This window comes from Astatotilapia calliptera, chromosome 17 (genome assembly GCF_964374335.1).
Source record: "Astatotilapia calliptera chromosome 17, fAstCal68.1, whole genome shotgun sequence".
NCBI lineage: Eukaryota > Metazoa > Chordata > Actinopteri > Cichliformes > Cichlidae > Astatotilapia > Astatotilapia calliptera.
This window is the reverse complement of record NC_137438.1, coordinates 19,032,176-19,054,580: the sequence shown is the minus strand read 5'-3', so window position 1 is coordinate 19,054,580 and position 22,405 is coordinate 19,032,176. Positions and strand designations below refer to the sequence as shown.

Below are 22,405 nucleotides of genomic sequence, written 5' to 3'. Positions count from 1 at the left end.
CCTAAGTACCTACAGCCAGACTTTTCAAGTGGCGATCAGACCACCAGGGCCCTCACGCCTGACAGCCACCAAATCCACAGGACACCAAACTGTTACGAGAGACTGACAATCAGTTTCATCACTGTCAATCCACAATATCACTGCATCAAGAAGGAAGGAAATCTTACCCACCACGTTTACCTTAATAATGGTGCTGTAGGCTGTTAAGTTGAAGGCCACCGTGGAGCCCAGGGAAATACCAAGAATTCCAACTCTGTCTGGTATCACTTGAGGATGGTTCCTAATAATGTTAAATGCTGTCTAATAGGAGAGTGATACTGGAAATTAATGAGATATTAAAACAAGGTTTTAATATGTATAAATTTACATTGTTTTAAAAAGTGTTACATGTCTAAAACGATAACTCAATATGAAGAATATGAATGAAATTGGAGTTAATTGAAAAAGGATCCGTTATTTTTTGCCTCATTTTATTCTATTTACTTATCTTTTCTCCTTGTTACTATGTGAAGTGGTATATTGCAGATTGTAAATTTGTTGTTTGGTTTGCGTTAGAACCGGAGATAAATGTTAGTTTGTTCCTTGATTTTTGGTGCCCACTTGTAATATAAATTGGATTGCAGATAGGGGGCAGGGTTTAAAAAGAATATTTTCTTCTTCCTGCTCCTTTTCAGGCATAGTTGCAGTGCTATACGGAGAGAAAGTGTGGTTGGTTTGTCTGAAAGAACTCTGTGGAAACTGTTGAACCAAGTGTGAAATAAATGAAATGTGTTAGATATTACGGCATTGAAGAAAAATTAGATTGAAAGATTTTTTTTTTATTATTATTTTTAATGATTTCGCCCAGAGTTTAATTACTAATCATGTAAAACTGAAAGTGTAAGTAAAAAAAAAAAAAAAAAAAAAAAAAAAAAAGGAAAAGTATTATTTGTCCAAAAAGACAAAACAAAAAACCCCATAAAACACATTAGTATGTAAATCGCACAAACCTCGAAGTACTTAAACTCTACATCTGCTGACAGGTGTTCAGACCTTAGGTAATCCAGCGAGAAAGAAACGTAACCACGAGATGCCAATAAGGCAGAGCGATACTCCAGCAGCCCTACACCGCCTCCCCACATGTCTAGCAGCGTAGGGAAGGGTCCAGGACCTGAGGGGAAAAAACAGAATCAAACACAGTATTTTAGTCAGTTTTTTCTACTCTTAGTTCTGTTTGTGTCACGGCTGGGGCAGCAGTCGTGTTGTGGAGTGAAAGGAGGACCCAAAATGCAGGCAGCCAACTGATGATATGAGTGAGGGTTTATTTACAGGTGACAGTGGCAGAAGAGACAACGAAGCATGAGAAAACAACTGAAGAAACCTAAACTGGGAGAACTAAATGACAAACCTGAGAGCATACAAAAGGGGTGTGGGGCAGAGAGCCGCAGAGACGGGAACGGAACACCATAGAACGCAGACGAGCCGACAATGAACACAGACCGACACCCACTAAATACACACACACACACACACACACACACACACACACACACACGGTAATTGGGTAATCACACACAGGAGGGAAGAACAGCTGAACCCAATACACATGAGGACCGGAGGAGACAAGCTGAACACAATGACAACAGACACAGACTTTCAGAACAAAACAGGAAATCTAGAACCCGAACCGGACACAAGGGGGGAGGATACAGAATAACTAGAACAGAGGAAAATAATCACTAAACACAAAACGCCCAGGACCATGACAGTTTGATGTCAGGAAAAGAGGATACTCCTCATGTAGTAATTTCGGGGTCAGAAGTGTCACCCATCCATCACACAAAATCCAGATTATTTAAAAAAAAAAAAAAGAAGAAAAAAAGAAGTAGTAAATGTTTTATTTCCGGTGTACCTGGTGGTATAAACAGGGTCCCCTGCACTCCTTGCTTATTAATATCAATTCTCTTGACACCAGGAGCCATGTACCATCTCTCTGCGAGTGCTGATGCCAGAGGGGTCCGGTCCCTGAAGTCCTCGTGTCCACTGTGGACTGAGATGTTGACCAGCATTGGTGTGCACACATTTATCTTCCTTAACCTGACCAGTAATGATACGAGTTATTGAACAGAATAAACAAAGGGTAGTCCACACACACACACACACACACACACACACACACACACACACACACACACACACACACACACACACACAAGTCATGGTGTTAGTTAGTCATATGTCCTTCAATGCACAAAATTAAACAAATATCTATTACTCCTTTCTTTTCCCTGTACAGTGTTGCCAAGATGAGTATTGTAATTCCTTATTATGACATTACAGGCTGCTGTTTTTTTTTATGGAGACAGGATTTTTCTTAAACAAAGACTTTCACCGTTGGCTTTATGCAGCCTAATTATGTCTGTTGTTACCTCCCGAAAGGCGTACAAGTCAGTCCTTGTCATGCCGAAACTGGTATAATCGACATAAATATTGATGTGATAACTTAAGCTCCTTTACACGCCACGAGCTCGGCAAGATGACCACCGAATCCTTACCTGAGGCCTTCGCGGCTGCCTGGGACCGGCCGCATGCTCCACAGCAAGCCCATGGGCTCTTTTCCCGTATACGTGCCTCCAAAACTCAAATCCTCGGTAACTATAAGAAAATAAAAACCATTTTATTCCATTTGACTTGGTTTCATTTTTATTTCATATCTTTTTACATTACCAGTCCATCTGATTGTATCATAATTAACTCTTTCTAGTGTTTTCTTTTACTGTTTTTCATTTAGAGTTTTACTTACTTACTTTACTGATTAATACCACAGTAAAAAGTCTGTGAGCAGAGCTCACACTGACAATAATCAGTTACCATCTTAATTTCTTTCCCACCCTTTTTTAAATTAACAAAACAGGACAGCATATCTGTGCCAAGGACACAGAAGACTGACAAGAACAACACAACCTGGAAAACAATCACTGTAACAGGAGGATATCAACATATGGGATATAAGAATGAGTGTGCTGTGTGAGTGGGTTTAACTATATTCTGCCAGTGATCAAATGGGACAAACTAAAATCTCAGAATCGCTTCCAAACCATATCACAGAAATAGGATCCGGAAGATGGCCTTTACCAAAAATCAAAAATAGCCCCCATATCCTGAGAAAGACCCTGTTTATTAGGTGGCCATCGGTAAATTAATTTTCAGTGTTGTATATAATGTAAACGAAGTCAGTAGTTTGATCATCTGCCCATAGTCCTGCCCTTCCACCTCCTGGGATTCACGAATAGGACTTGATCAAGGTCACCCAGTGACACTTGTTAAGAGACTAGCAGGTGATACTCACCTTTAAGAGACACAGACACACACATACATCAATGTTGTGTGAAGGTACAATAAATGGATTTAAATATTCCCACAGCAATGAAAGCATCATAATTTCAGCAATTATTAATACAGCTACTACTACTACTACTACTACTAATAATAATAAACTTAGTATTTTAGTAGTACTCCCTAATTATGATACATGAGCATGATATTTTGAGTAATTGAAATCAAGCAATGTAACAAGTTAGTTTATTGATTATTAAGGTCCAGATGTGGTTCGGTTTTCAGTGGTTTTTATCTAAATCAAGGCAGACAGGGAAGGAATCTTCCAGGGTGAACAAGACTGTATTTGATGTTCTGTCACGGTGAATGTGCTGTGTGAAGGCAGGCAGGAAAGGACCCAAACGCATTACTCACAGACGCGGTAACTTGAACAAACAAACAAACCAAAAAAAACCCCCCACAGCTCTATTTGCTGGCAGGGGAAAAGCATACAAAACAAAACTATACTGGGAGATCGAAGTTCAGGAGGAAACACCAGGAGCGTAACACAGCAATGAGGGATGACACAACGCTGAACACTGGAGGATACTGTAGGAATGTTTAGCTGATTTAGAGTTTAGAAATGTGTTAACATAGAATCTAGAATTATTGTAGAGACACTGACACTGCCCTCAATGTAATAAAGGCCTGATTGTGTCATGAACTTAGAAGTAGATTTCTAGGAGACCCTCCCCCACTTGAACTGTGAGATTAAGACAAAAAGGAGTTAATGTTGAGTGGAAATTCCTCAGGCCATGCCTGGGTGGGAGTCTCAAAGTTTGTAACTAAATATCTTTGGTTTGGGAGGGAGATGGACTTTTATGGCCCACAAGAAGGCACATACATAGAAATATACGCACATAGTGTTTTAACTGTCACGCACACACATCCACACGCACACTCACTCACGTGCACTCACACATACACACAAGTACGCGCATACACTCACTCACATGCACTCACATAGACATACGGGTACGCACACACACAGGCACTCACAGGCTTGTGCATACACACAGACACAGAGTTTGCAGCTTACCATGGGGTATGCAATTTATCATGGGGTCACTTCTACAAAACTGAGGGAAACGGACAAAGGGGTTGAGATCTGCAGAGGAGTTCCGGGGTCCTGTACATCTCCCTTCTAGAAGGTGTAATCAATAAGTGTAATCAATGAGTGTGGATTAATAAAAGTGTTGTAGATTGACTACTGAGTACTTTCTTTCTGGAGGCCTGAGGAATCTACGAACCGGGTAAAACTGTATTAAGGTAACAATACACACTATAAATACACAGACAAGAACATGAGGGAATGAGAAACAGGTGGGAACACAGCCGGGAGAAATAAGACCTAACGAGACAGAAGAAGCGAAACGAGTAGCATTGCCATAAGACATGGACCTTCAAAATAAAACAGAGAACAAGAAACAATTTACAAAGATGCAGACTAGACACTGAACCTTACCTGCACTAAACACGAGGGAACAATAACAAAACCTAAGAAGTAGGAATACAACCCGTAATGCTAAATCAAACCAAAACATAAGAACTCAAAATGCTGAGTCACAATGAGACAGAACTGTGACATGTTCTTTAAACAGCAGACAATTCAAAGAATCTAAGTCACCTATCTCCGGATTGATCATTAATGTAAACAGACAATGAGTTACACATAAATTCAGAAAGCACACTCCAAATTCAACAGTGCCTTTTTTGTATTAAAGAAAATCTAATAAAGCAGTTTTAGTGAAGTCATCAGCATCAACCAAGAAACACAAACTGCCAAAACCCCAAACTAAAACATCAGGTAAGCGTTTTAAAGCTTACTGAGGTAAAAAGAGTGAGAATCTCTTTAACCCTTGTATGGTGTTCGGGTCTGTGAGACCCGTGTTCAGTTTTTTTCAAAAGAAAAATTAAACAATTAATTATTTTTACACGTGTAAATGTGTTGTGTCTTTCCACTCACTCCACTTGATTATAACTGATTTATTTATAACATTTTATATAAAAGAAAAACGAGAAGCACATTAATTCATAAATGTGATCTAACAAAGGTAAAGGGAAAAAATTAACCATGTTTGCTGTTCATATGTCTTGTAATTGGGATGAAGTAAACATCTGTTGAGTAATTTAACATAAAATTGTTTGATAGTGTTAATTTGGAAAGCCAAAACTCTAGCGGGTCCACCAGACCCATGAACACTGGCTGAGTAACAAAAATACGAACACCACACAAGGGTTAAGCATGATGAGCAGGACAGGAAGTTGCTCACTAAGGGAGTCGAGTTCACATTCCAATAAAAACTGTCCAACACAAATATTTTTAGCTTGTTCACCCTCCAAAGACCAGCTCTGAGACAGCATCCTAAGTCAGTGGTGACCCACCTGATACGACGCCTCTGTGGTCGCTGACGTAGTGACCATATGCCTCCCAGTCGTCCTTGTCCTCAGAGTGGTGGAGGGAGTGGAGGGTTACCGGACATCCTGGAGGAAGATTCTCCACCAACACTTGAAATTTCTCATCAACCAAAGCCCGACTCGGGGTGATGGAGAGGATCGGAGGAACCGCCTGTGTCATGGCTGAGAGCAGTCTGTGGAGAGAAACCGTGACAGGTGAGTAACAGTGACAGGTCGGTCCGTCAGTGACGTTCAGGTCTAAGCTGAATTAAAAGCACAGATTTAGATGCAAACACACAGACAAAAAAGCCGTTTTATTTGGTTTTTAATCAGATGTTAATTTTATTTCTAGTTGTTTTGCATCAACTCACAATAAAGGCGTGTGTGTGTGTGTGTGTGTGTTATGAACAAAGTTAACTTTCTGGGATTTCTTAACATGGATAATAAGGCATGTATCGAGCCATTACACCTTGTTGTTTTGGATTATTTTAGCTTTCGTTTATAAATCATATGGCACACATTAGCAACCTTTGCTGTCATTTATACATGTATTTAAGTATTTGTGTATGTAGTAACTGTATCTCAAAAGAAGAAAGGACAACCCCTGCGTCTGTCCAGGAAAATGATTATGAATCTATAATGGTTAGTGCCATGTGAGGATGCAGCTGAAAGAAATATCTGGCTCAGGAGGCGGTCTACCACGTCAAATTGAGCTACCTGTAGCAGGCGAGTGTACACTCCTGTAGCAGTGGCCTGGTCACACTCCACATAATCCCTCTGATAAACCTCTCATTCGTATTATCTCAGTTCCTGGCAGGCAAAAATAAAAATGTCCAAACTTCAGCTGCAGCTGGTACTCAAGGTCAGCAGCCTGGCTCTGCCGCTGATGCAGTTACCCCCTTTAATAAACAGACATGAAACCACGCCTCCTTTCAGCAACTCTGATGATTTGTGATCTGGTGCTGTCTAAAAACCTCAGTGTCACTATCCTGCGTTTTTTTTGACCCAGCATTTTGAGTTTTAGTGTATTTTGATGTTTATGGTTTATGTTTAAGTCCATTAAGGTTTTCTAAGTCCATTTCTATTATGCCTAGGTTGCTGTTATAGTTCTTTGTTATTAGATTCCCCTTGTGTCTTCAACCCCTGTGTTAAGTCTTCCTCGCCCTTCATGTGTTTCATGTCTGCATGTCTTGTGTTGTCAAGTTCTTGTTGTCATGTCTGCGTCTCATTATGTTTCCTGTTTTATTTTGATGAGATCTTGTGTTTCTACGCTCAAATGTGTTTAGTTTTACTCTCCCCCTGTTCATTCATATCAGCTTTTTCCCCCATGTGTTTCCACTTCCGCTGATCACCTCATGTGTGCATTTAGTCTGTGTGTTTCCAGTCATTCGTCGTCAGGACGTCTGCCAAGTTCACGTCATGTTTCCAGTTTTTTTCCATGTATCCATGCCTGGTCCCATGTTCAAGGTTTCTTTGTTTTTCAGTCTTAGTTCACCCAGTTTAGGTTATTGTTTAGTTTGTCTTCTTTTTTAAATAAACGGCTCGTTTGCCACACTCAAGTTTTGTTTTGTCTCTTCGTGTGTTGCTGTTGGGTCCACCTCCTCAGTCCACACAGTCAGCTTTGCAGCTAGACTGTGACACAGAGGTCTCAGCCCCTCTGTGTACATGTATTCAGGATTCAGCTCATTTGCAGAATTTTGAATTTGTATTCATGTTTGTTTTTTATTAATTTGTAGCCAAAAAAGACACATTTTGTGGATATTTATGGGCTCAAATTGCGGTCATAAATATTTTGTACTTCAGATGCATAAACCAAACCAAAATATCTGAAAAAGTTATGTTTGTGCATTTATAGATGAGAATTTGTGTGTGTGTGTGTGTGTGTGTGTGTGTGTGTGTGTGTGTGTGTGTGTGTGTGTGTGTGTGTGTAGAAAGATTTGTTTGTAAAAAGTATTTATACAAGTTACAATTTTTTTTTTGTTAAGGTCTGGTTACAGATACAAAGCAAAAAACTGTGTAAAACTCTGTGCTCAGGTTTCCTGGTTGTGTGTGGATTTCAACTTATGAGTACGAATTTTGACCTAATTGTGTGGATGCCCTCAAAGGCATCCACACAACTAGAAGTTAAGACATGAGGCTTGTGCCAATATATCTTCAGACACTCCTGATGCTCACAGTTCAAGAATATATTTCTCACCTATTACCGTTCTGAGATGAGTTACACTTGTTTGAGGGTAGGAAATTTGTTCTTCGCTCAGATTTCATCAGATTTAAAACTCTGGAAATGAGGCACTTTTTTCTCTCATCATATCTTTTTGATGGATTTCCACAGAGCCCTGAAAATTTCCATGACTGTTTACCAAAGCCTGCTGTTTCTTACGGTGAAAGAATGATTTTGATGCTCCATAGAGATTTAGAGTTACAAAACATTGTTTGAGGGCATGTCAAGGCAGTTTTTGCTTCACCTCTACTTAGTTACAGTGTTTTACAAGTCATATATCTTTAACAATTTATATTTTATCTCTGAATTATGAAGACCTGAAGATTCCCCCCATCTCTTCTGAACAAAACAATGTCTAAATGTCCATTCTAGCCCCTACAGTTAGGAAATTATGGCCATTTGTTCGAGGGGAATCCTGAATGTCAGAAATACACTGAAGAAAACTCATACCTCTCTCTGTGTCTGTGTGTGTAAGGGCTGACTACAGCAGGTGCAGCTAATTCAACTGACCTACATATACCAAGCCCAGACTCTCAACAGCTCCTGTTCACTTTGCACTCTGTGTATGTGTGTCTGTGTATCAATATTTCTCCCATGTTAAAGTATTACTCATCCATAATAGTATTTCTGCTAAATCAAAGTACTTCTACTACATTTTAGTACTTCTGCTCAATCATAGTATTTTTGCTAAATCATAGTATTTCCAGAAGAATTCTGGTAGCAGATCTAAGTGCTCGGACAGGAGTGTGTAACTTGAGAAGCTCATTGAGGTAGCTCGGTGCCAAGTTATTAATGGTTTTGTAGGTGAAAAGTAACATTTTAAATTGAATGCGGTATTTAATTGGAAGTCAGTGCAAGCCAGCGAGAACAGGAGTGATGGAAGAAAACTTCCTGCTACCTGTCAAAAGGCGTGCCGCCGCATTCTGGACAGTCTGCAATCTAACGAGAAGGGTGGAGGAAAGGCCAATGTAAAGAGAGTTGCAGTAGTCCAACCTGGAAGTCACGAATGCGTGAATGAGTTTTTCCAAGTCAGTGTGCGGAATATAGCGCTTAGCCTTAGAAATGAGGCGCAGCTGATTAAAACTAGACCTCACAACAGCAGACACTTGCTTGTCAAATTTAAGCGAGCTATCCAGTAGTATGCCCAAATTACTGGCATAATCAGAAGGAGAGCTAGCAAAAGGCATCAGAGCAGCGCACAGTTGGTCGCAGGGGATTTTACTATCAAACACCACGATCTCCGTTTTCTTTTCGTTCAGGACAAGAGAATTACTCTTGAACCAACCTTTAACCTCACGCATGCATTCATGAAAATAGTGAAAAGACATAGCAAGATCGTCAGTAATCTCAAAATAAATCTGTATATCATCAGCATAGCAATGAAAGGCAATATTATACTTCTCAAAAATTGCTCCAAGAGGGAGCAGATATAGCGAAAAGAGAATAGGGCCTAATACAGATCCTTGAGGCACACCACAGCGTACAGGTACCGAGGAAGATGAGAAGTTGCCCAAATTAACCGAAAAAGACCTGTCAGCAAGATAGGATTTAAACCAGTTGAGGGCAGTGCCTCTTATACCCACAGTATGCTCAAGTCTTAGTAGAAGAATGTTATGATCAACCATATATAAAGCAGAGGAAAGGTCCAATAAAACCAGGACCACAGAGCGTCCAGAGTCAGTGCTTACAAATAGGTCATTGAGAACTCTAAGCAAGGCCGTTTCAGTGCTGTGCCGTGGCTTAAAGGCAGACTGAAATTTCTCTGCAATGTTGTTCGCGTCTAAGTATGCCTGAAGCTGAGAAAGAACTAGTCGCTCCAGGATCTTGGACAGAAACGGAAGCTTAGAGATTGGTCGATAGTTCAAAAGATCATAACAATCAAGATTCTTCTTTTTCAGAATAGGCTGGACTACAGCATGCTTAAAGGCCAGTGGGACAGATCCAGAGAGTAGAGAAAAATTCATTAAGAACAGAATGCTCGGTCCAATTACATCAAAGCAGCCCTTAACAATGCGTGATGGGAGAATATCAAACACAGCATTGGTGTTTTTTAGTTGATCAACCAGCTGCTTCAGAGTCGAAAGCGACACGGGCTCAAATTGATGAAAAGTTGAATTACACTCAGAGGAAAAGACAGGATAAGATGTAGACGAAGAGGAAAGCTTAAGGGATGAAACCTTATCTAAAAAAAAGAATTTGAAAATGCTCACAAAGAGCTTGTGAATACAGTAAAGGCATATCAGGACCGGGATTAACAACAGAATTAAAAATTTTAAATAGCATACGGGGGTTGTGACAATTAGCCAAAATGACTTTGGAAAGAAAAGATGCCTTAGCCATTCTAGCAGCAGTTTGAAACTGTGAGCAGCTGGTCCGTAACATATCATAAGAAACCTGAAGTTTATCTTTTTTCCACCTCCTCTCATCACGGCGACAGACACGTCGTAAGGCACGTGTAGTATCGTTTAGCCAGCAATGAGAGTAGGGTCTAGGGCGCTTCATTTTGATGGGAGCAACAGAATCAAGAATAAAAGAACAAACAGATAACAGGATATTAGCACAACCATCAACCGAACAGAGAGAACAGTTGTCAGGTACAGTCAAATCAGAGGTAGATGAAAATAATGATAGCAAAATATCAGCATAACCATCAGATGAGCGAACTGAGCAGCAGTCAGGAATTATAGGCGCCAAATCTAAAAAAGACACAGCAAACTTTGACAAAGCTTCAGAGCTGAGTACGCGTTTATTTACCTCTTTTCAGCACATAGTTTTACTTCTTCTGCTCTTTTCAGCAGATTCCACTACAAGGCATCCACAGCATTTTCGCAGGAAATGCAAATTTTTCTAGTTTTTATTCCTTTCAGCTGATTGACCAATGTCATGTCAATCACAAATTTAACCGTCCAATCAGAGAACAGATGGGTTTGACTGTCGGAGGGGTGATTTTTCTGTCACACTTCACAGATTGTGTTGATTGCTGCACATCAACAGCTAAGCTGTGTGTCTCTGTGTTAATTTTGTTTCTCTTTATGGTATGTATTTGGCACTTTACTTTTGTTGCACTCTGGTACTCTGGCCGCGGCGCGGCAGTAGCACGCAGCGGCCACTCCGGAGCCAAAGTGGTGCTGCATTGTTTATTGTTTACGTTTTTGTGTGTAGCGTGTTTATTTTACACTATGTATGGATATCGTCGCAATTGGTGTCGGTGTCCGTGCATACAACAGCCAGACACTTTTCAACCTAAATAACCCGGTTGACGACATCCAGGATGGGCTGCGGGAAACGCTGCGTGAACTCTGCTTGCTCCGCGAACCAGGCCTCGAAGCCTCGGCGTTGCCTGATGTCGGTGGCCGGAGGTGGGGACATCGGAAGCGTTGCGCGAGGAAGCGGAAGCGCGGCAAGCGGGCGGGAGTCTGTGATAGGCTAAAAACAAACCCTAGCCGGTGTTCCAGATCTACTGGCGTTTAGATCAACTGGCGTTGGTCGAACAGATGTGTGGCAGTCTTGCGTTTCAGGAGCTGCTACCGACAAACCAGCAAAAAAACGCCAAATGTGGCATCTGTGACACTTGTGAGGTTATGTCAAACACACTCCGTCAGTCTTGATGCTGTTGAACAACAAAATGTTTAAAAATGTTGCGAGTTTACCTGGTGATATCCTCATGCGCGACGCGATCGCGAAAACAGCAAACAATTAACACCACGCCGATGTTGTTCACAGGACAGCAAGAGTAAACGATCGGGAGACTCTTGTCGTCGTTATCGTTCCCCTCGCACGGTTTATTTCTCCGAATTCAGCGTTTTTGCTTCACAACTACAGCGAGCAGTTTACTTTGTGCACTAACATGGAGTCGAGTCAACCAGCGCCACCTCTGGCCAAGTGCCACAGCCTACAGCCAGATCAACCTGTGACACACATCTGCACCACGTTTGAATTCGTGTCATGCACATTTGTACCTTTCAATTGTGTCTGTTTGTGCGTCATGCAAATAAACCTTTGAAAAGAATGAAATGACACTAATATTTCACTAGTGTTGTAACATCACATGTTGTTAGTGTAGTCTGCCTGTGTCTTTTCTCTGCGAACAAACATTGTAGAGTTGGTTGTTATATACAGTATGGTTACTCCTAATGATCATTTGTAAGGAGATGGCAGTTACTGTGACTGTACAGCGGGTGATTAGTAATAAACAGTCAGACAATGACTCTGAAAATCTCATTCAGTCTTGCAGATTTATTATTATTATTAACCTTTATTTAACCAGGAAAAGTCCCATTGAGATTAAAAACCTCTTTTGCAAGGGAGTCCTGGGCCCTTTTGATTTTGTCAGTAGGTAAACAATTAGTATTGAATGCACCTTCTGTGGAAAGTGGTACCACACAGTGTGTGTGGACTTCCCCTGTGCAGAAGGCGACTACAAATGTTGTGGGTGCTACATAAACAGAAACAAATGATCCCTGTTGTCTTTGCTTACTGATTGTTTTCAGTGTTGACAATCCACATTGCCGGGATTGTATCTGTCAACATGTTTGTGGGTAGATCTGGATGTACCAGGGGTTAGTGCAGCCACTCAGCCTCTACTCAATGTGATCATAGCAGCAGGTGCAGATGTGTCACAAATTAATCTAGTAGTAGGCTATGGTACTTGGCCACAGGTGGCAGCAGTGGACTCCATTGGAGACTGCTCCAGCTGCTGTGTGATAGTGGATCTGCTACAAATTGAAGATCATAAGCAAGTTTTGGAAATTAACCCTTGTATTAAGTTGAAGAACAAACAATTGACATTGATTTTGTTGCAGGTCATTTTGACCCGTACTGTGTAAATCCACTCAGAATTATCCAAAAACTGCAATAAAACAATAGCAACTTTATTTTCCATTAGATAAACATGTAGAACACAGACATACAACAGTTAGACTTTCCATAACTATTTTAGGAACAATTTGGTTTTTCGTTCTTACAAACACATTTCTTTTGAACTTGCCCAACGTTCTCAGTTTCTCAATGCTCAACATTTTCTATTTTGTCCACATGGTGGACAGAATGTAACTGTGTGCTTTCTGCAGATGTACTTCTTGCATTTCTCACAAAAAGTGCTTGTTTTCAAACAGGAACCTTCCTAACTAAGATTTAAAACAAAGGATTTCTACGTCTCCTCCAGTCTCACAAACAGATGACAAACCAAGCGACACACCTGAGTCACTGACTTTCTTAAATCCACTCACTCTCACTGGCTGTTTATTACTAATGACCTGCGGTAGCGCTCTTTCCTAAACTGTGGGTGTAAAAGTCTATTGCGGAATGAGCTGCTCAGTACTCATACAGTGTCATGCAGGGGGTGGATGGTGTTGTCCATGATGGATGTTAGCTTAGATAACATGCTCTCCTCCCCAACCCGCTCAATGGACTTCAGCGGACAGTCCAGGACAGACTTAGCCCTCTTGACCAGTTTATTAAGTTTCCCCCTGTCCCTCTCTGCCATTCCAACACTCCAGCAGACCACAGCAGAAAAAATAAGAGATGCCACCACAGTGTCGTGAAACGTCCTTAGAAGAGTCCTGGATCTCAGCCGCCGTAGCAGGTGGAGACAACTTAGACCCTTACATCAAGAACATCTCTTTAAACAATGAAGCTTTAGTACTGCCTATAGGACACAATGCTGTTTGTGTCTCTTACAACACATAAAAACTGTAAAATAACTGTCCTATAAAATAGTAATTGTTTTTACTACACTGTAAAATGTAATATTGTGTTTAATTAAAAATATTAAATAGGCTGAACTCAATTTTTATCAATTTGTTATTAGAACTCGATTTAAATAAGTTACCAGTACTTTTTATGCAAAAATGCTGATAAACTCAATTTATTTGAGTTGTCTTAACTTAGAAAAACTAAGTAAGCTGGAAGTTTACTTTTAAGATATTTTCAGGCAAGAATGTAGCTGTGTAAAGTTCAAATATCTCCTCGATTTATCAAGACATCACATATTTGCAAAAATGCTCCGACGTTTTCAGAGACGTCCATTTTTTTCATGCTTTGTGGCAGCTTTTGAACATCTGTGGCATCTATTAATGCCAAATCTAGCCTTTATTTAACAACATAAGCAAACTCTATGTTACAATAATTGCACAGCCATTAAGGATCAAATCGGTTTCTGAAAAATGTTCTGTTTTTTCTCCCTCTGCTTGCTTCTTACTGTCTTTGAGGCTCGGGACCAGCACTCCTGTTGTTGGACAGAAAGACATCAACTCAGTGGTAAGTATTTTTGTTTTCCAATATATTAGCAACTGTCAGTGACATTTATATTAATCAGGCTGGACTTTAATCATACTTTAGATCAGCCTGTTTTACTTATTGTTTTATTTGTGCTTTGGTTTGGGGAAGTTGTTTCTTTACTGATCTTTTCCTGTCTTCTGTTATTAGACTTGAGATATGACTGCACTAGGCTGTTGCTGGTGACTCCAGTTAATTCTACAAGACATGCTGTGTAAGTAAACAAACAACAACAGTTTGGTCTGCATTTCTTGAAAGATCACATCCCCCAAACTTAGTTTAGAGGGTCAATCATTTTGCACATCATTAGAATGAAAGTTATTGGCCATGTTTGCATAGCCCTTTTTAAAATGATGCTTTCATGACATTATTGTTTGTTGGGTGGTGGTCACGGCTATCCAGACTGACAATTGGGACATTGAATGTCACCTCGCCGGTGGGGAGGGAGCCTGAGATTGTGTAAATTGGAGTCTGTTTTATACCAAATGCAGAAAAAAATGTTTTAAGAAAGCAATTAAGTTCATGTTCCAAAAAATATGATGGCTTGCTTGCAGGACAACAGGAGAGATGAGACCTCCGTCACAGATGGTGTGATCACCATCTGTGACCTGTGCTGCAGGTTCAAGCTCATTGCATCTCCAACCCACATCCACTGCCACTGTACTTAAGGGAAGTTAAAGACTTTCTTCTGCACCTACATTTGGATCACCTCGATCCATGACAGTCATTCAGGCAGTAATGCCTGAACTGGAAACAAGCCATCCTTAAAATATTACAACATTCCAGCTCATGTGTTGGAATGAAAAACAAATGTGTTGTTTAAATCAGAGACTGCACTTGTGACAGAACAACAAATATTTTATTTTGATTATATAAGTAATGTAAGCACAAAACAAACTTGTGGTAGGCCTAAACTTATTTTCAGAATAATTACACCTGAGACTTTGTTCATTGTAAGATTATAACAGTGATGGCAATATAATTGTTTGTTGTTCAGCAGAACAGTGTCCAGTATGCTGGCTGTTATACTTTGTTGTGCTTGAAAATAAAAGTTGGGCTGATTTTAACATCATTACAAAAAGTTTTGTTAATTATTTTTAATCATATTCAGGTTACCACAAATTGTTTTTTCATTTAGTTGAACTTGAAATGTTTGTCAGTAGGTAAACAATTAGTATTGTACAGCCAGAAATATCAAGTTATTCTTAATACTGCAGACTTGCAATGTGTAAGTTGTTCTAACAGTCATCTTAAGTAAGCTTTACTTAGTTTTTTTGAGGCAACGAATTTCCTTAATTTTTTTGAGTTCTGGGAACTAACAAGGCTGTACAGTGTACTCAAAATGAGTAAGTTGCCCTAACTTGGTCATCTTACGTAACCTTGATCCAATTTTCTTGAGTTCTGGGAACAAATGAGCTTGTACAGAGTACTCAAATAAGTTGTCCTAATTTAGTCATTTTTAGCTAAGCTTTACTCAATTTTTTTGAGGCAACGAGTTTCCTCAATTTTTTTGAGTTCTGGGAACTAATTAGACACTCGAAAGAGTGACCTTTATCCTTAAGATGCAGATGGACTGCTGAGTCTTGTCCTGTGGAGGTGGCTCTTCTATGTTGTGCCATGCGCTTGTGAACCAGTTTTTGTCTGAGCGTGTTGCAGCGACGAATGCCCAGACCTCTACATTGGAGAGACCAAACAGCCACTTCACAAGCGCATGGCACAACACAGAAGAGCCACCTCCACAGGACAAGACTCAGCAGTCCATCTGCATCTTAAGGATAAAGGACACTCTTTCTAGGATGCCAATGTTCACATTTTGGACAGAGAGGACAGATGGTTTGAAAGAGGAGTGAAAGAAGCCATCTATGTCCACTGTGAGCGACCATCTTTGAACAGAGGCGGTGGTTTACGACACCAACTCTCTTCCATCTATAATCCAGTTTTGAGATCCCTTCCCAGACGCCTTAACTCACATCCTGGGCCATCTGATCTCAGGAATTCGCATGATAAGTGGGGCCAGGTTTCACAATGAACTCACCCGAAACTCTGGCTGATTGGGACCCACACCCAGTTTCACACCTTGACTCAGGCGATTAGAGGATCATCAGGGGGTCCTTTTGTCCCTCTGTGGGGGGAAACTTCCACTAGGTTTATATCTGGAACTCTCCACCATTTGACCTTAGAACTGAAGAAGCTTCTCAGATGAGAGGTGAAACGTCTTCAAGTAACTTAAAGAAGTCCAGACGCTTTTCTTTGCAAGCTCCTTTGACTACGATGACCTGGATGACTGAGAACCTTCACAGACATATACAATAGGATAAAAATAGAATACAAATGCTATATACAACTGAGTAAAAATACAACTTTGTCAAAAAAGAGTATTGCACTTAGTCTTATTGCACATGTGTGGGTTTGTGTGTGTTTGATCAGCAGCAAAAGTCTTTGTTGTGGAGTCTGACAGCAGTGGGGAGGAAAGACCTGCAAAATCTCTCCGTCCCACACCGTGGGTGCAGCAGCCTGCCACTGAAGGAGCTCCTCAGTACTGTCAGAGTCTCCAGCATGGGGTGGGAGAGGTTGTCCAACAGGAATGACAGCTTAGCCGCCATTCTCCTGTCACTCACCACCTCCACTGGGTCCAGAGCGCATCCTAGAACAGAGCTGGCCCTGCAGATCAGCCAGTTCAGTCTCTTCCTATCCCAGCAGAGATGTTGCCACCCCAGCAGACCACACCATAAAAGATGGCTGAGGCCACCACAGAGTCATAGAAGGTCTTCAGGAGTGGGCTCTTCACTCCAAAAGACCTGAGTCTCCACAGCAGGTACAGCCTGCTCTGCCCTTACCTGTAGAGGGCGTCTGAATTATGAGTCCAGTCCAGTTTGTTGTTCAGATGAACACCAAGGTACCTGTAGCTGTCCACAGCCTCAATGTCCATACCTTAAAAGCCTAGATAAAAGCCTCTTATTCCCGTCATAGGGGGACACAAATATAACCCTGTCCTGATTAAAGAATGGTCATTGCGCATGGAGAGTGCCCGCATGAGATATAAATTGAACATTAACTGCAGTTCTCAATCATTTCACAGGGTGACATTACAACATAAAGAAACAGTGATAAGCAGACACTTTGCAAGGGTTGACAGCCAACTAAGCTGCCTCTGCACTGTATACATGGTTGTAAATGCTGTTCTGTAAATGTCCTAAGCAGACATGATCTGTAGTTTAATTCTGGCTGCAGAATATCCGTGAATAAAAAGATGAAATAAAATACAGATTGAGTAGGTGCGTGACTGTGAAACAGAAGGGGTGGAGGACTCTCTGTGTGTACAAGGACAGAACAGTTCAAATACACTAATGATCCAGAGGGACACACAGGGGTGATGCTGGACTCTACATCATGTCTGACAGTGGAGTTGTTCACAGAGCAGTTCACTCTGCAGCACTGAAAATCATCTGCACATCGTCCCATTCATCTGTCAGACACTGAAGAATGAGTCCTTCCACTATAACAGAATTGATATGTGAATCAAGTGTTTCCATAGGGACTCTTCATCAGCCGTCAGTCAGTAAGACAGCGCATCCAGTGCAGAAAGCAGGAGAGGAGTCGGGGAGGAGCTGTGTAGTGTAGCCAGCTTCCTTTTCAGCTCTGAATGTTAAAAGGAAGTTCAGTCATGTTGGACTGAACTTAGTAAGCTAAATGCTCACACTTGCAGAGATTTTTAGCATCAAATCTGCAGATGTCATTCAAGTCCACAGTGGAAATAAATCACGAGACTCCTGAAACACTTTAGTGATGGATTATCTATGTTCACCTGAAAGAAACAGCTTCTGTGAGGTGATGACTCCTCTGTCAGTCACTTCTGGATGAAGCTCTGCTCTCCACTCAACCTCCCAGTAACATGGCCCAGTCAGAGCAATGCTACTTCAACATCATCAAGACACAGCTTATCCTCTCTTGGCACACACGCTGTCTTGTTTACCAAAATGACTTCACTCTGCAGAAAAAAACAACATATTTTCTAACTGATTGTTTACAGATATTGACAGTCATCACCATCTCCTGTCTGTCAGTAATGCAGAATGTCCAATATGAAGCAGGGACCTGATTAATGTTCAGAGCAAGAGTGGACCATTTCCTGTTGTTCCACTAAAACAGAGTCTTCATGTGTTCATAATAGGGCTGTCAACATTAATGCGGATTAATCCGTCATCACGATTAACGTGATTAAAATATTTAACACAATTAACCCATCTGGAATAACTCAAAATCCCTGAAATGTCTCTGTCAATGCATTTCGGGCAGTTTCTCCAAAGTTTGTCCATTCTGCACTCCAGATAGGTTAAACATGTTAAAATTTTAAGCTCATTAACCGTGATGATGCGTTAACGTTGACAGCCCTAGTTTATAAACATATCTGATTCTGAAATATCAGCTGACTAATAAACATGGATGCTGTTACTGAACTGAAAGCACTGACAAGACAGATGTATAAATATGTTTCCTGGAACTTGGCAGAACTTGTGCTCTCTATGAGTATTAAATGGTTACTAAATGCAATTTTGGTTCTCTGAAATAAGAGCCACTGATTTGCAGGCTTTAGTCAGAGTGATTCCAGAACTGTGACAGAGATGAAACTGACAAGTTGTATAGTGTTGAAAAAACAAGCAATGGCTTGGACATGTGCAGAGGATAGTGGATATATTGGAGGCTTCAGGTTTGCAGGAAACACTGGGTCTTTGCTTTCATAAAACTCTGTTTAGGAAAATATTACTGGAGCACCACTCCAACCTTCTACTGACCTCAGATCCTAAGATCCAGTCTACACTGTGGACTCTTCAGAAGCCCCAACAGCTGCTGCACATCTAAATTCTGCAACTTGTTGTAGCTCAGGTCAAGATGTTTCATATGAGAGGGGTTGGACTTGAGAGCAGAGACCAGAGCAGCACAGCTGATCACTGACAAACCGCAACGATACAATCTGAATAAAAAGTAAAACATATAAATAAAATCATTTATAATCTAATCAGATCTCCTGAGTCAACCTATAACCTGTATGCCCAGTTGTAAGTGGCTATTGTATAAGAATCCTCCCAAAACTCTGTAATTATTAAATTACCAAATGTATGGTGCATAGATGTGAAAACACTCTAAGTATGTTATCACTGCTGACGAAAAATTGAAGAGGGTGAGCAGAAGTCACATGCTTCTAATCAAATACGTTTGATTAACTGATTATCAGTTTGTGGTGTCATGAAGTACTGTGCTTCAAATTTTGGACCCAGTATATAGGACACAGGGGACACGGTTCAAATACATAGGCAGCTGTATTGCTGGAACTCAAAGGAACAAAATACCAAAATACAAAACTGGGGCAAGGCAAGAGCCGAGGAAATTCGAACACACAAGGCACACAGCATGAAGGAGGACACGACAATAAACTGAGGGAGACACGAGATAATGAGGGAGGATGAAATAGGTGGCAGGACAATTGGGATCAATCAGAAGACACTGGAAGTAAAACTGAATTTTAAAAAAGGGACAAAAAAAACTGTCAAAATAAAACAGGAAATAACTAACATGGAGACACAGACACAACCCTACAAACTTGACACAAGAACAGAAAGGTAAACAAGCATGGACCAGACCAGACCGACTTTACAAATGAGATACTAAGGACAAAACACAGAGACAAGACTAAGACAGAAAAGACACGTAAGGGAACAAACACCATAAAGCTAGCAAAAAAAATAAAAAAATAAAAATAAAAATGGTCAACTCAGCTTTTACAGGTCAGTGTGTGTGTGTGTGTGTGTGTGTGTGTGTGTGTGTGTGTGTGTGTGTGTGTGTGTGTGTGTGCTGATCAATCAGTGTTAATGGGGGATGTGTTTTAAGATGGCGCCTGTGTGTTTGGCATGCCGTCAACCGCTCCTTTTTATTTGTTTGATTGTATTGTTTTTAGCTAATGTTGTGCAACATGTCAGTTCAACACTGTCGTATGATCGCCAGACTTTATTGGAAAGCGGCTTATCCACCAAAGTTTCAGTTTGGTTTGGTAAAGATAGCCAGGGTTTTCTGCCTCCCTACCTGGAAGCAGTACCATTGCGCTGGCATCCCCTACCACTGCCACCAGATATGCGGAAATGACGCAGGAGACGGGGTACCCGTGGAGGTCGCCTCGTTAAGCTGAGAATCCAGATTTCTTAGCTTCCTCACGATCTACGCTCTGTTCGTCAATCTTTTCCACGACTCTTGGTACCATCGCGTACACTGGATCCTGTGGATTCCTGGTTGGTCTCCATTGTCGGCTCTATCGGGAGCAGCCCTGTTAAATCATTCCCTCTTCGGCATCTGTGTTGGAGGGGAATGGACCGATCAAACCTTTGATTGGTGGATCTGGTTGTCACTGCCGCGGAGGTCTCCGAACCAGCTCCCCTCAGGTTGGGTTTAATAAATGCCAGATCGGTGGCGAATAAGACCTTCATCCTGAAGGATTTCTTTTCTTCCCATGCATTGGATTTCCTCTGTTTGACTGAAACCTGGAGTTCACCTGGTGAGTTAAGCATTTTTTCTGAACTGCTGCCCGCCAGCTGTGCTTATTTTAGCGCTCCGAGAGCTTCTGGTCATGGCGGGGGGTTAGCTGTTGTTTTTAAATCACACTTTGAGTTTAAGCAACTATCCTCATGGACACGCCACACCAGCTTTGAACTTTGCCTGTGTGAACTTGGCCACTCGCCTTCATTGCTGTGTGCAATAGTTTATCGGCCTCCTAAATATAACAAGGAGTTTTTATCTGAGTTTTCGGAGTTTCTCGCTGACTGTGCATCCCGGTATGACCAGGTCCTGCTACTCGGTGATTTTAATATACACGTCTGTTGCCCAGGGAAGCCCCTGGCTAAGGAATTCATGGACCTGGTGAATTCTTTTAATCTTGTTCAATCTGTTAAAGGTGCCACTCAAGAACGTGGTCACACATTGGATTTGGTGTTATCATATGGGTTATTTGTCTGTAACTTACATGTGGAGGATGCTGTATTCTCTGACCATATGCCCATTTTATTTGACGTTGTTCCTCTTAGTCCTGTTGTTAAACGGGTTGCACCTATGCAATGCTATCGTACCTTCGGCTCAGATACTGCTGAGGATTTTTCAACACTATTTGAACAACTTGTGTCCAGTCCCTCTGAGTCGTCCTCCGTAGATGGATTACTCTCTCATCTGGGCTCTGTTTGTAAATCTGCCCTTGATGTTGTTGCACCTCTAAGACTCAGGCAGTGTAAACCCAAGGCCAGCCCTTGGCTAACCGATTTTACTCGAGCCATTAGAAGAGAATGTAGGAGATGTGAAAGACGATGGAAAAAGGACAGGCTGTGCGTTTCTCTGGAAGCTCTTAAGACGAGTTGGAAAGCTTATCAGAGGGCAGTAAAGACCGCCAAAAACTCCTATTTTTCACAACTTATTGCTGTTAATTCACATAACCCTTGTGTTCTGTATAATACCATTAATTCTGTACTGAATGCAGAGGATCATGTTCTTTTGCAATCTTCAGAGGTTACGTGTAATAGGTTTCTTAATTTCTTTGTGGATAAGGTTGCCAGTTTGAGACCCTCCACTTTATCTTCTGTTGGCCCGGCTGTGCATGTTCCCTGTTTAAATTTGCTTATTGCTTTCCAACCGATTGTTCTACCTGAACTAGAGAAGCTTGTGTTAAGTGCTAAACCATGTGGTTCTCCGAATGATGTCGTTCCACCGCGTTTTCTGAAAGAGGTGTTTCCTACTGTTGGACCACATATTTTAAACATAATCAATACCAGCCTCTTGTCAGGTCAAGTACCAAGTGAGTTTAAGCATGCAGTTATTCATCCCTTACTTAAGAAGCCAGGCTCAGATATTTCAGTAATGTCAAATTTTAAACCCATCTCTAAACTTCCTTTTCTGAGTAAGATCTTGGAAAAGGTTGTTCACACTCAGCTGATGGATTATCCAAACAACTCTCATATGTTTGAAGTTTTTCAGTCCGGCTTTAGGACGTTTCATAGCACAGAGACAGCTCTCATAAAGGTTATGAACGATATTCTGGTAGCGACGGACTGTGGTAAACACGTAGTGCTTATACTACTAGATATGACTGCTGCATTTGACACAGTGGATCATGACCTGCTGATC

The 22,405-nt window shown here is 41.1% G+C and overlaps 2 protein-coding genes and 1 long non-coding RNA gene across 10 annotated transcripts in view; 1 reads left to right on the top strand and 2 right to left on the bottom strand.

The window, feature by feature from the left end:
* Nucleotides 1-12,238, bottom strand: part of LOC113008636 (peroxisomal succinyl-coenzyme A thioesterase-like) — a 24,261-nt gene extending 12,023 nt beyond the window's left edge. The window contains exons 1-6 of one of the 8 annotated variants that reach the window (XM_026146191.2): nt 11,623-12,238; nt 5,740-5,945; nt 2,535-2,634; nt 1,892-2,076; nt 990-1,150; nt 172-300 (exon numbers count right to left, since the gene is read on the bottom strand). In XM_026146191.2, coding sequence (XP_026001976.1) covers nt 172-300; nt 990-1,150; nt 1,892-2,076; nt 2,535-2,634; nt 5,740-5,932 — 768 coding nt within the window. In that variant the 5' untranslated portion in view covers nt 5,933-5,945; nt 11,623-12,238. Of the gene's footprint in view, nt 1-171; nt 301-989; nt 1,151-1,891; nt 2,077-2,534; nt 2,635-5,739; nt 5,946-6,468; nt 6,643-10,726; nt 10,844-11,622 lie in introns of those variants that run through there. The other 7 variants (XM_080292042.1, XM_026146190.2, XM_080292041.1 and 4 more) reach the window with 7 other exon arrangements.
* On the top strand, nt 10,876-15,320 carry LOC113008637 (uncharacterized). The gene is made up of 4 exons (XR_003270056.2): nt 10,876-11,007; nt 14,182-14,230; nt 14,399-14,462; nt 14,803-15,320. It is a non-coding gene; the product is annotated as an uncharacterized LOC113008637 (long non-coding RNA).
* LOC113008635 (protein NLRC3-like) overlaps nt 14,917-22,405 on the bottom strand; it is a 26,827-nt gene continuing 19,338 nt past the window's right edge. Inside the window, exons 6-7 of the mRNA XM_080292052.1 lie at nt 19,042-19,220; nt 14,917-18,236 (exon numbers count right to left, since the gene is read on the bottom strand). Coding sequence (XP_080148178.1) covers nt 19,043-19,220 — 178 coding nt within the window. The 3' untranslated portion in view covers nt 14,917-18,236; nt 19,042. The remainder of the gene's footprint in view (nt 18,237-19,041; nt 19,221-22,405) is intronic.